Source organism: Panthera uncia, chromosome E1 (assembly GCF_023721935.1).
Source record: "Panthera uncia isolate 11264 chromosome E1, Puncia_PCG_1.0, whole genome shotgun sequence".
Lineage (NCBI taxonomy): Eukaryota > Metazoa > Chordata > Mammalia > Carnivora > Felidae > Panthera > Panthera uncia.
Genome location: NC_064814.1, coordinates 35,834,721 through 35,847,970, shown reverse-complemented (window position 1 = coordinate 35,847,970; position 13,250 = coordinate 35,834,721). Strand labels below are relative to the sequence as shown.

General features: G+C 39.1%; 1 protein-coding gene across 1 annotated transcript in view; it reads right to left on the bottom strand.

Annotated features, from left to right (window-relative positions):
• Positions 1–11,288, bottom strand: part of TADA2A (transcriptional adaptor 2A) — a 48,774-nt gene extending 37,486 nt beyond the window's left edge. The window contains 3 exon segments of the mRNA XM_049636552.1: positions 385–444; positions 1,462–1,568; positions 10,834–11,288. Coding sequence (XP_049492509.1) covers positions 385–444; positions 1,462–1,568; positions 10,834–10,858 — 192 coding nt within the window. The 5' untranslated portion in view covers positions 10,859–11,288.
• Positions 11,289–13,250: the final 1,962 nt, after the last annotated feature.

The following is a 13,250-nucleotide window of genomic DNA, read 5'->3' as shown; positions in this document are numbered from 1 at the left end:
ATAAGACCCTAAAACACTTACTGGCAGTGAGGGTGCCTGGGTGGTTCAGTCAGTTAAGCCTTCGACTTTTCATTCTGGCTCACATCATGATCTTGCGGTTCGCTGGATGGAGCCCCCCGTCAAGCTCTGTGCTAACAGTGTGGAGACTGCTTGGGATTCTCTCTCTCTGCCCCTCCCTCCCACATGCACACACACACACACACTCTCTCTCTCTTTCAAAATAACTTAAAAAAAAAAAAAAAAAACCACTCACTGGGAAATGATTACCTAATTCGGAAGAAGAGGAAAGAAAAGGCAAGGAGATACTTGAAGATGAAGAAAAAAAGACATTCTCAGTACAATACTTGACAAATGAATGGAAATTCCCTGCAACTTCATCATTACCATTATTTCATAAGTATGATCACTTTGATGTTTCTTGTACTCAAATCCTCGAGTGAAACACTGCAAAAGAAAGGAAAATTAAGTTACCAAAAAACTACTTTTTGAAATGCTTTCTTACAGGGTAGAAGATGGTTTGGGGGTACTCTACTCTTGTGATGAGTTTTTAAGAATTCATTCAATTTTGTCTGCAGCCACAAGAGGATGGCTACGTTCATGATCATAGCTCTTCAGTGGCCCTCACAATCTGGGGGGAAAAAACCAGACTTTTTCCTAAGACATCTTCTCTTTTGACTACAGCATAAGCCCTGGAATCAGATGGGCTAAATTTGAATCCTGGCTCCATACTTAAAGTATTTAGGCAATTCTGAGACATGTATTTTTTTTATATTTTAAAACTGTGAAATGAGGATTCATCTTGTAATAAAAAGTATATTACAACTTCCATCAGCCATTTAACATTTCTAAAACTGGGATGCTTCATATAATCAACAGTGTCCTGGGTCCAATAAAATATGTATTTGCTGTGTGACCTTGAGTAAATTACTTAACTTCTCTTTGCCTGAGTTTCCTCTATAAAATGGGGATGCTAATCATACCTACTTCATAGGGTTATAGTGATAAACTAAAGGTTAATTCATATAAATTACTCAAAAGAGTGCCTGACAATAGAGTAAGCACTTATAATTACTATTATTATTATCATCAATTACAGAATGATTATTCCCTTGTTTGTCACCTGTCCAAAGACCACTCTGCAGTAAGACAATAAACAATGTCATAGGTGCCATCAAAAGGAATAATCCTCCAATTCTGTTTCCTGTATCTCAATACTTTAAATCTACTGGCAAAAACAGTTTTGAGCATTAGGTTGATACAGAAATGTGGAATATGCAACAGTTTGTGTCATTCATCTGCTCTATTCCCCAACTTTTCACTGGTAAAATGTATAATGGAAGACAAAGTAGAAGGAACTGATTTAAGAAAGTATGGTCCTTCTGAATAATCTACAGTGATCTCTGAATTTACTATATCCATAAAATTAAGCCAGGAGAAGCAAGCATGTCCTTAATGAGTTACCTGTAAGCAGAGGAAAAAAGGGGGTGGCCCACATTCAGCACACTTGATGTAAGGCTCCATGAGGTAGGAGGAGCAGCCTCGGCAAGGTGGTTTATCAGAGGGATCATCTAGAACAAAAAGAAAAATATACTAGTTTCAAAACATGATTACCTTAAGTGCCAAGAAGGTGAAAATTTGTAAATAACTATACAGGTGGTGAGCTACACGGAAGACCCATTTGTCTTGGAAACAAGATGAGCTCATTCTAAGTAAGAAAAAACAAAAATTATGTTCCTTTTTCTTCAGGGAAGCTTTGTTTCTTCCTACAGTAGTACCTACTACTATACATAGCATTTAAGTAGATAAGTAATTTCCCCTGCAGAGAAATTTACAAACACAAGCCGCCCCCCCAACCCCCCGTTATTTGTGCAAGGGAGAAAATGTCACATACCTATATAACACATAGGTATTCTTAGGTAAAACAAATCTGACAAAATGTTAATGATTGTTAAATGTAGGTAGCAGCCAACAAGTAATCACTGTAGTGTTCTTTCAACTTTTCCTTAAGTTTGCAAATTTTCATAATGAAAGTTGGAGGGAAAAACTTTAAATGTATGTCTTGAGGGGTGCCTGGGACGCTCAGTCGGTTGAGTGTCCAGCTCTTCATTTCATCCTGGGTCGTGATCTCAAGGTTCATGAGTTTGAGCCCCATACTGAGCTTGGGATTCTGTCTCTCACTCTCTCTGCCCCTCCCTCTCTCTCTCAAAATGAATGAATAAATGTAACAAACAAATAAATAAATGTCTTGGGATATACAACTTTATATCTGAGTTGAAATTTAAACCCAGGAAAGCTCCCTTCCTTTCTCTCACAGTAGAGAACAAAGCAGACCTTCCTCCATTTCCAATGACCATATCATCTCTGAAATATTAAGGCAAGAAGTACAATCCAAACTCTTTCAAGTGATTTAAAGGCCGGTATGTATGTCCCTGGTTGCTCCAAACTCTGCCCCTCTTGAGTTAGGGCAACTTAGCCAAGTAGTTCTCTATGATCAACAGCAGAAGTCTTAAGAAAATACAGGCTTTGAAGGAAGATGAAAGGATTTAATTTGCTTATAGCCTAGGGCAGGATTTCTCACATTCTGTAATAGCATTTTCCTTCCTAGAGTCCAAGAAACACTCTTCAAGGCACCTTTCCCTCCTTCAAGTGATGATTATTTATTGTTCTTTTCATTTGTTTCTAAATGAAGACCTGGAGGAAAATAACAGGGGAAAGAAACATAATCCTTCTGGCAATAGCTTCAAAATAAATATAGGGAACAGCAACTACCCTACTTCTCCCATTTTAAATTTTGACATGGAACAACAAAAATTGTTTTATATTAAGTCAGATGACAATTTTTACCAAATTACCTTCTTCCTCACATTCTTTTATTTTAATGATGTAAGCTTGTTTTTCTTTCTTCAGGAAAAAAAGTCAGTCCTGGACCCAAGTAAAAGAGCTTTTAAACCTTTACATCAAGAAGTAATTTTTTATTTTTTTATAGAGAGAGACCACTTGTGAGCAGGAGAGAGGTACAGAGGAAGAGAGAGAATCTTAAACTGGTTCCACACTTAGTGGAGAGCTCGACATGGGGCTCGATCTCACAACTGGGAGACTATGACCTGAGACGAAATCAAGAGTCAGATGCTTAACCTACTGAGCCACCACCTAGGTGCCCCAAGAAGGGATTATTTAGTAAAAATCCAATTTATAGTTTAAAAATTTTAGACAACAAAGGCATAAAGTCATCCTCTATTAATATTTTGATTTCTAGTCTTTTATGTATGCGTGTATATATATTTAACAAAAGTGAGATACCATACACGATGTTTTGTAGCCTTTTTCACTTGACAATATACTGTCAAACATCTTTCGTGATAGTACACATACATCATTCTTTTTAATGGATGAATAATATTCCATTGTAACAACCATCTAACCTAATGGTTTTCCACTGCCCCGTAAGAAGGCATTTTGGAAATCTGAGGAAATGTTTTTTCGTTGGCCACAATGACTAGAGAGCACTACTGGCATTTAGCAGGTTTGGGACCACAGATGCTAGATATCCTACAAGACTCAAGACATACCTACACAACAAAAAAGTGGCCTGTGTCCTACATAACTTTCAAATGTCCCAACAGACTTTCAAGGTGGTGAAAAACCTGTTCATAATTACATGACCTAGAACTTAATTCCATATTACATATAAAACAAAATGTTTTTGATAGTTTTAAAATACATTTAATTTTCTAAGAAGGCAACTGCACGTACTTCTACAGGAGATTATATCTTGTTTTGTTCAGAACTTTACCAAGAGTTATTCAAGCTTGTGGGGTTTCTGAGTCACCAATACAACACACATGAATCACTGTGCTTTTGTAGTTGTAAGATGCACAATGATTCAAAATATGGGTGTTAAGCATCTGACTACTTGTCATTATTATGTCTTCTACTGAAATCGTGTCTAAGCATATTGAGATACATATTATTTTATTATAAATTACATTAGTTCATTATTCTCTTTTATTTATCTTTTGTAGGGCATTATTATTTCTGTTTCTTTAAAATCATGGGTGTAGATGTGCTATGTTATCTGTGTATTTCCTCTCCAAAGAGTGAAGGGGCTCTAAAAATATTCTAAAAAGAAAACATGGGGTCTTGTAAGGCTGAAAACAACAAATCTAACCAGTTCCCTACTGATGAGCATTTAAGTTGTTTCCAACTTTTCACTATTATGAAGAATGCTGCTGTATTCCTCAGAAAATATATTTTTCTAGAACTGTCAAGCCTACAGAGGGTTTTTGATACACGTAGCCAAACTCTCCTTCACAGAGACATTCTACAACTTTTCTATAACCTAGGAGTATGGAAAGACTTTTTTGCCATCATTCAAAATCCAAAGGCAATAAAAGGTTAGTAAGTTTGACTACATAAATAACAGGAACAAAAAACTTCCATGGCAAAAAATACCATAAGCAAGATAAAAAAGGCAAGTAGCCTAGAAGAAATTATTTGCAAACGTATTACAGATAAAGGGCTAAAGTCCCCGATATACAAAAAACTTTTAAAAACTGAGGGGGAGGGGCGCCTGGGTGACTCAGCTGGTTAAGCATCCGACCTCGGCTCAGGTCATGATCTCACGGTTCGAGTTCGAGCCCCACATCCAGCTCTGTGCTGACAGCTCAGACCTGGAGGTTGTTTCGGCTTTTGCGTCTCCCTCTCTCTCTCTACGCCCTCCTCAACTCGTGGTCTCTCTCTCTCTCTCTCTCTCTCAAAAGTAAATAAACATTAAAAAAAATAAAATAAAAACTGAGGGGGATAAAAACAAAAATCCTATTGCAAAAGAAATGAATAACTAGAAAAAAGGGAGAAAATTTAAAAATGGCCCTCAAACATATGAAATGACATGCAACTGCACTCATAAGAGAAAGCTATAGAGATATAATTTCTCACCCATCAGATTGGCAAAAATTCAAAAGCTTGGTAATACTCTCTTACTAAGAATGTAGAGAAATAGGTATTCTCATATACTGCTAATAGGAATGCATTAGAACATTATTTGTAATTACAAAATACTACCTAGATATCCAACAATGACCTTTACAATCTAATATAGTATTTCCAAGAAGATACTATTAAGTGAAAAAAACCAAACTGCAAAAAAACTTACATAGGATGCTACCTTTCCTGTAAGAAATGAGAGGGGGGAAAAACCCAAACACATGTATATCTGCTTTTCTTTGCAAAAAGAAATAAAGGACAGATAAACTAGAAAACAATGAAGTTAGACACCTACAAAGGGGTGGGGAGGTGATGGAATGGAGTGGAAGAGACACAGAAAGGAGTAACAATTCTCTAAATATATATTTTTGTATAGTTTTGATTTTTGGAAGTGTATGTTATACAAATTTACAAAAAACAAATTAATAAATATAAAAAGGGAAAACAAAAAGCAGAATCAACAAATGAACCCGAAAGTACTTCAAAAGAATACTATAACCACACTGAAAAGGAAAAAAAAATCCAAGTAACTTATGAACATTTAATCATAAGAATAGGGGATATTCTTGGGTGATGCAGGGGAGAATTGCAAACAAATCCTGAACTTGTTGAAGTAAGTCTGTTACATGTAGCGGTATGTAAAAAGCAATTCTGAAATAATTTTGGATGTATTAAAAAACTGAGCAAATGAGTAAATGTGCTGATGTTGGGAGTCAAGGTTCTCACTGAGGAAAGGACATACAAATAAAGAATGGGAGAAAACAAGAAAAAAGCCTATGAAGATGAACGGGATGTATCAGTGTGAACGCATGATTTCTTAAAAGTGTATGTATGAGCAGATATAATGTATGTTGGTATATATGTACACAGCATATATACACATATTTCAGAGCTCTGTGGGCCAAAGGACCAAGATAAAGACATGCTAGTAGCAATGAAAAATGACTATATCTTGGTCTCTAATGTCATTCCCCTCTAAAAGGACCAGGGCTCCTCAGAGAAGTGGCTAATTCCAGGGCTGGGGCAGGGGAGATACAAGATGCACCTGGAACATATAGCCAAAAAGTAAGGAGATGCTCAAAAAAGTGATGGGTGTTACGTCACAAGGATGCAGGAGACAGAATGAAGGAGCTCTCACAGTGGTCAAATTGGGACAATCTGGGAACCAAAATAAGTATAATAATGAATTATAAACCCTTGAAAATAGGAATTCATGTGTCCACACTTAAGTCAAATAAATAAGGGAGATGGGAGGTGTCTTGATTATATAATCAAAAAATTATAAACACATATCATTATATATATTATCTGTAATACATATAATTATATGAACAGATTATATAAGTGCTAACTAGCAAATTTGGAGAGTGCTGGATTTGGGGGGAAAAAACATCATTTTGCAACCATGACAGTAAAGATTGGATCAGGCAAAAATCATAATGGATGTTAAATCTAAGGAGAAATTTGATGAGGAGCAAGATATCTTACGGCCTGAAAGTGTCTTCCTATGGATTATTTATTATATGCAAGAGAAAAATACAAAGTATACAGTGGAGAAAAACAAACACCATGACTGGGTCTTCAAAACCATTATCACCAACGAGGGGTAGAGTAAGACCCAAACAAACCCAAAATGAGAAACCTCTATTTTAAAAAGGCGGAGGGAGGAAGGGTGGGCCTGTATTCTTCAAAAGTATCAACATCATGGGGGCACCTGGGTGGCTCAGTCGGTTGAGTGTCTGACTTCAGCACAGGTCATGATCTCATGATTCGTGGGTTCGAACCCTGCATCAGTCTCTGTGCTGACACCTTGGAACCTGGAGACTGTTTCAGATTCTGTGTCTCCCTCTCTCTCAAAAGTAAGATAAACATTAAGCAAAAAAAAAGTATCAATGTGACTAAAGACAAAGGCTGTGGAAATGTTTCAACTTAAAGAAGGCTAAAGAAACATAGCAACTTAATGTTAGACCTGACCCCTGACTATATCCTGTACTGGAATGAAAAAAAACACCATAAAGGACATTGTTGAGTCAAGCTTACAAAACTGAACAACAGATGGTAGACTGGATAAAAGTATTTTATTGATATTAAGTTCACTAAAGTTGATTACTGAAGTTATAAAACAGAATATCCCTATTCTTAGGAAATAAGCAATAAAGTACTTAGGGGTAAAGGGACATGATCTATGTCCCTTACCTTTAAATGACTCTGAAGAAAAAATGGGGTATCTATGTCTACCTATAAATATATAATACAGTATATAAATATATATTAGATTTAATATACATATTTATATACTTATAAAGAAAGAGAATACGTGCAAATGAGGAAGAAGTTAACAAGTGTATGGGGATTATTTGTATGATTCTTATTCTTCTAACTTTCCTGTACGTTTGAAATTATTTCCAGAAAAAAAGTTCCAGAAAAAAGTTTCAAAATTATTTTATTTTATATTTTTTAATTTTTTAAAGTTTATTTATTTTGAGAGACAGAGGACATGAGCAGGGGAGCAGCAGAGAGAGGGAGAGAGAATTTCAAGTAGGGGCTCGACCTCACAAACTGTTGAGATCATGACCTGAGCTGAAACCCGGAGTCAGACACTTAACTGATTACACCACCCAGGTGCCCCTAAAAATTATCTTAAAAAGGGAAACAGGAGTGGTTTCTGTTTACACTTCCAGCATTAGAAAAATTCATTCAGGTTTTTTCCATATGTAAAATAAGAGATTTGAACTAGATGTGTTTGAAGACTTCATTTTGTCTTAATTTTATAGGAGTATGATGACAGAGTAAATAAGAGGCTTTTTAAGAAATTGCTGAGGGCATTCTTCTCGAAGCTAGAACAAGCAATCCTAAAATTCATATGGAACCACAAAAGGCCCCGAACAGCCAAAAGTAATTTTGAAAAAGAAGACCAAAGCAGGAGGCATTAGCCTCTACTACAAAGCTGTAATCATCAAGACAACATGGTATTTGCACAAAAACAGACACATAGACCAATGGAATAGATTAGAAACCCCAGAACTAGTCCCACAAAAGTATGGCCAACTAATCTTTGACAAAGCAGGAAAGAACATCCAATGGAAAAAAGACAGTCTCTTTAACAAATGGTGCTGGGAGAACTGGACAGCAACATGCAGAAGGTTGAAACTAGACCACTTTCTCACACCATTCACAAAAATAAACTCAAAATGGATAAAGGACCTGAATGTGAGACAGGAAACCATCAAAACCCTAGAGGAGAAAGCAGGAAAAGACCTCTCTGACTTCAGCCATAGCAATTTCTTACTTGACACATCCCCAAAGGCAAGGGAATTAAAAGCAAAAATGAACTGTTGGGACCTCATGAAGATAAAAAGCTTCTGCACAGCAAAGGAAACAACCAACAAAACTAAAAGGCAACCAACGGAATGGGAAAAGATAGTTGCTAATGACATATCGGACAAAGGGCTAGTATCCAAAATCTATAAAGAGCTCACCAAACTCCACACCCGAAAAACAAATAATCCAGTGAAGAAATGGGCAGAAAACATGAATAGACACTTCTCTAAAGAAGACATCTGGATGGCCAACAGGCACATGAAAAGATGCTCAACGTCGCTCCTCATCAGGGAAATACAAATCAAAACCACACTCAGATATCACCTCATGCCAGTCAGTGGCCAAAATGAACAAATCAGGAGACTATAGATGCTGGAGAGGATGTGGAGAAAAAGGAACCCTCTTGCACTGTTGGTGGGAATAGGAACTGGTGCAGCCACTCTGGAAAACAGTGTGGAGGTTCCTCAAAAAATTAAAAATAGACCTACCCTATGACCCAGCAGTAGCACTGCTAGGAATTTACCCAAGGGATACAGGAGTACTGATGCATAGGGGCACTTGTACCCCAATGTTTATAGCAGCACTTTCAACATTAGCCAAATTATGGAAACAGCCTAAATGTCCATCAACTGATGAATGGATAAAGAAATTGTGGTTTATATACACAATGGAATACTACGTGGCAATGAGAAAGAATGAAATATGGCCCTTTGTAGCAACGTGGACAGAACTGGAGAGTGTTATGCTAAGTGAAATAAGCCATACAGAGAAAGACAGATACCATATGTTTTCACTCTTATGTGGATCCTGAGAAACTTAACAGGAACCCATGGGGGAGGGGAAGAAAAAAAAAAGAGAGAGGTTAGAGTGGGAGAGAGCCAAAGCATAAGAGACTCTTAAAAAATGAGAACAAACTGAGGGTTGATGGGGGGTGGGAGAGAGGGGAGGGTGGGTGATGGGTATTGAAGAGGGCATGTTTGGGATGAGCACTGGGTGTTGTATGGAAACCAATTTGACAATAAATTTCATATATTTAAAAATAAAAATAATAAAAGAAAAGAAAAGAAAAGAAAAGAAAAGAAAAGAAAAGAAAAGAAATTGCTGAGGGGCTCCTGGGTAGCTCGGTTGGTTAAGCATCACCTGATTTTGGCTCAGGTCATGATCTCACAGTTCGTGGGATTGAGCACCCCCATCAGGCTCTGCGCTGACAGTGTGGAGCCTGTTTGGGATTCCCCCCCCCCCTCTCAAAACTAGATAAACATTAAAAAAAAAAAAAAGAGGGGAGCCTGGGTGGCTCAGTCAGTTGGGCCTCTGACTCAAGGTCATGATCTCATGATCCGTGGGTTCGAGCCCTCCATCAGGCTCTGTGCTGACAGCTCGGAGCCTGGAGCCTGCTTCAGATTCTGTGTCTCCCTCTCTCCCTGCCCCTCCCCCACTCACGCTCCGTCTCTCAAAAATGAATAAACGTTAAAAAAAAGAAAAAGAAACTGCTGAAGAGGAAACAACACCCAAAAGTGCCTTTTTATTTCTTCTCATTGGGACACTACTAATACCTAACAAGAGAATTCCGATTTCTCTTATCAGAAACAAAGAAAAGACAGTATATTTTCTTCTCCATAGCTGTAGCTGCCTGAATTTATTTTACACATATACCATAATTCTCTGCATTATTACTATAGTGGTTCACTCTTAGAACACAAGTTCCACCTTTTTAAAAGAGAAGGGGGGAGAGGAGCATGTCTTTTATCCTACCACTGATGTTCTTTTTTTTTTTTCTTTTTAATGTTTTTATTTATTTTTGAGAGAGAGAGAGAAAGAGAGAGAGACAGCAAGCAGGGGAGGGGCAGAGAGAGGAGACAGAATCTGAAGCAGGCTCCAGGCTCTGAGCTGTCACAGAGCCCAACGCGGGGCTCGAACTCACGAGCTATGTGAGCTTTGGCTCACACCTGAGCCAAAGTAGGTCGCTCAACTGACTGAGTCACCCAGGCGCCCTGCACTGACATTGTTTCTTATCAAGGCATCTGAAATATGTTATTGTTCTAAAGAGTAATCCAACTGCTTTCTTAAGTCTAATTGCAGGTTAATCATACTATGCCGGAGCACAGTTTTCTTATGAGACCTAGAGTGATATGTTTATGTTATTTGTTTCGTGGACAATCCAATAAGTATTGTTAACTTTTTTAAGTTTATTTATTTATTTTGATAGAGCGAATGGGGGAGGGACAGAGAGAGAGGGACAGAGAATCCCAAGTAGGCTCCACTCTGTCAGCACAGAACCTGATTCAGGGCTTGATTCCACAAACTGTGAGATCATGACCTGAGCCAAAACAAAGAGTCAGACATTAACCGACTGAACCTCCCAGGTGCCCCTAAATATTGTTAATTTTATTCTGATTTTATACCGTTATTCCTTTAGGATCAGATTCTCAGGGCTTTGTTTAACTATAAAGTGCTTATTTTTCTTCTTTGATCAATTCTACTTCAATTTGCTGTTAATATTCGCCTGGGACTTGTTCCCACTATACTTACTGCTGAAGGAACCCAAACGGTCCATTCTCTAATTTGCAAACAATCTTGCTTTGATCTTCCTCAATGCAGTGCTCCTTTAAAAAGAAGTCAGAACTGGCCAAAACATACACCAAAGCTTGATGCCCTCCTATGAACATAAAAAGTAGCACACCAATCAGGAAATAATTCAAAGAAATAAGATACAGAGAAGATGATGCAATGTACTCAATTCTGCCACATCCTAGCTTTGTAATGATAAGCAAATTATTTTACCTCTATAAGCCTATTTCCTCGTCTGTAAAGTGGGTATGATAAACAGTATCTACTTCCTAGAGTTATCATGAGGATTAAATACCAAAATCCATATAAATAATGTACCATGGTACCTGGTACATTATCCACAGTAAGCCCTTTATAAAGGTTATATATCTCTAATACACAACTACTGTTTTTCTCTACCCAGTATTACTTCTCTCCTTAACACTCTTTGCTTTGGTAACCCCACTAGAATGATATGAAATGTGGATGAGTCAGTTTCCCAATCACAATACTCTATACTTCATCCCCACAGCTAAAGCAACCAGCTATCTTATGGAAATCTGAATCTTCAGTAAGACATGGAAGGAAGAAGGCAGTTGGAGCCCAGTCATTCACTAATCAAAGAATTTGGTCCATGAGCTCTGGCTGTTGAGATCCCCATCCCCAAGGGTGGCCCAACTGTTTAGTTTTTCTTCTCATTTCTCTACCTTTCTAATAATAGTTTAATATGAATGAGTTTCTTTTTAGTAGAAACCAAGGAACCCTGTCTATTACAACATACATTTGTTCACTTAGTTACTCTTTGAACAAGTACTTAATGTTTGTACAATGTACAAAGTATTTTCTTGAAGGTAGAAATGAAATCATATTTCACACTAACCCAAGAAAATATCCATCTTTCTTCTATAGTCACATAGCTCCTTAGCTATCTCCTTTCTGACATTTTTCATTCCACTTTGTGAGGATTACTTCTGGATGCATATTTTTTCCATTTCTAGACTAAATGAAAGCAGGGACTACTATCCAATACACATCTGCATGCTTTGAAGTGCAAACACAGAGAAAGAATAAAGAAAATGTAATGGACAAATGTTAGTTTTAACTAAATGTTCATCTGTAGTTCTCTTGGAGTGACTTCTTTAACCTGGTATTCTGAGCTTAAGGTATAATTAATCATTAAGTCATATGACATTCAGATAGCATTGGCTAGCAACAACTTGTCTTTTCTGAAATGGGCTGGGATAGGATGGTTCTCTGCCTGCTCTAGTCCCAGGGAGTTAGTCTCTGAAGAAAAATGGCTTTAGCAAGAGGTATTATGTACTCAGTAATAAAATAATGGCCAACATTTACTGAACTTTTCTTATGTGCCAGGTACCGTTGTACCACTGTATGTGGATTATCTTTGAATCCTCCCAACCTTCTCAGGCATGCTGCTTTTTTAAAGAAGGAAGCTCTGAGACTACTACCTGCACAATGTCTTAAAGATTGTGAACAAAAGGGACATTTCAACAGAGGTTAACAGAAATGATCAAATAAAGGATGTATAAACACTCCACATCACAATCGCAATATCGCAATAAGCGTAATTTTCTTTTTGCCCCTCCTTTCTTCTCACAAGAGATTATTTCTGACACTAACATCCATGAAAGGATGGGTGGTGGCTCCAAATTAACATCTGCCAAATTCAAAGTCACTGGGAGAAGGAAGGCAGGCACTGTGAAGAACGGCGTTCTGTGTGGCGCGGAGGATAGGTGCAATCTTTGGAATTTTGCAAACAAGGATGAGTTCCTCGCTTCGTTCCTTATTGAACTGTGTGATCTTGGGCAAGTCATTTCACCTGAGCCTCAGTCGGCCTCAGCTCCTACCTAGTGTGCGAGGCCCACTTGCAGACTGGAAAAGTAACGTCGGTCAGGTGCATGGCCCAGAGCTGCTGTTGCTAGCGTAATTAGGCGCGCCACTGTACAGACAGGAATCCCGAAGCTCTAAGCCGCTCACTGCCGCCCAGGGCCGCCCAGGGGGCGGGGCGCGCCAGACTCGCCTCAAGGCGGGGCCGAGGGGTCAGGCCGGGCCCGCACCGCCCTCCCCCAAGCGCGGCGTAGCCCCACACCTCCCCACACCATCCGCCCGCCTCGTCCCCCAAGCCGCCAGGGCTCAACGCCCGACCCCTCCCCCGCCGCAACTCGCGGCCCCCGTCACCCCCTCGGCCGCCAGAGAGCTCGCGCCCCGTCGCCACCCACCCCACAGCGCCTCGTGCCTCACCTCGTCGCGTCCCTTTCTTCCGCGCCGCGGAGCCGCCTGCCGCGCGCGCCCCCGGGCGTGCGTGCTCGTTCCCGAGCGGCACAGGCGCGAGCGCGCCGCCGCCGCCCTTCCCCTGCCTTCGCTGCCCCGCCGTCGCCGTT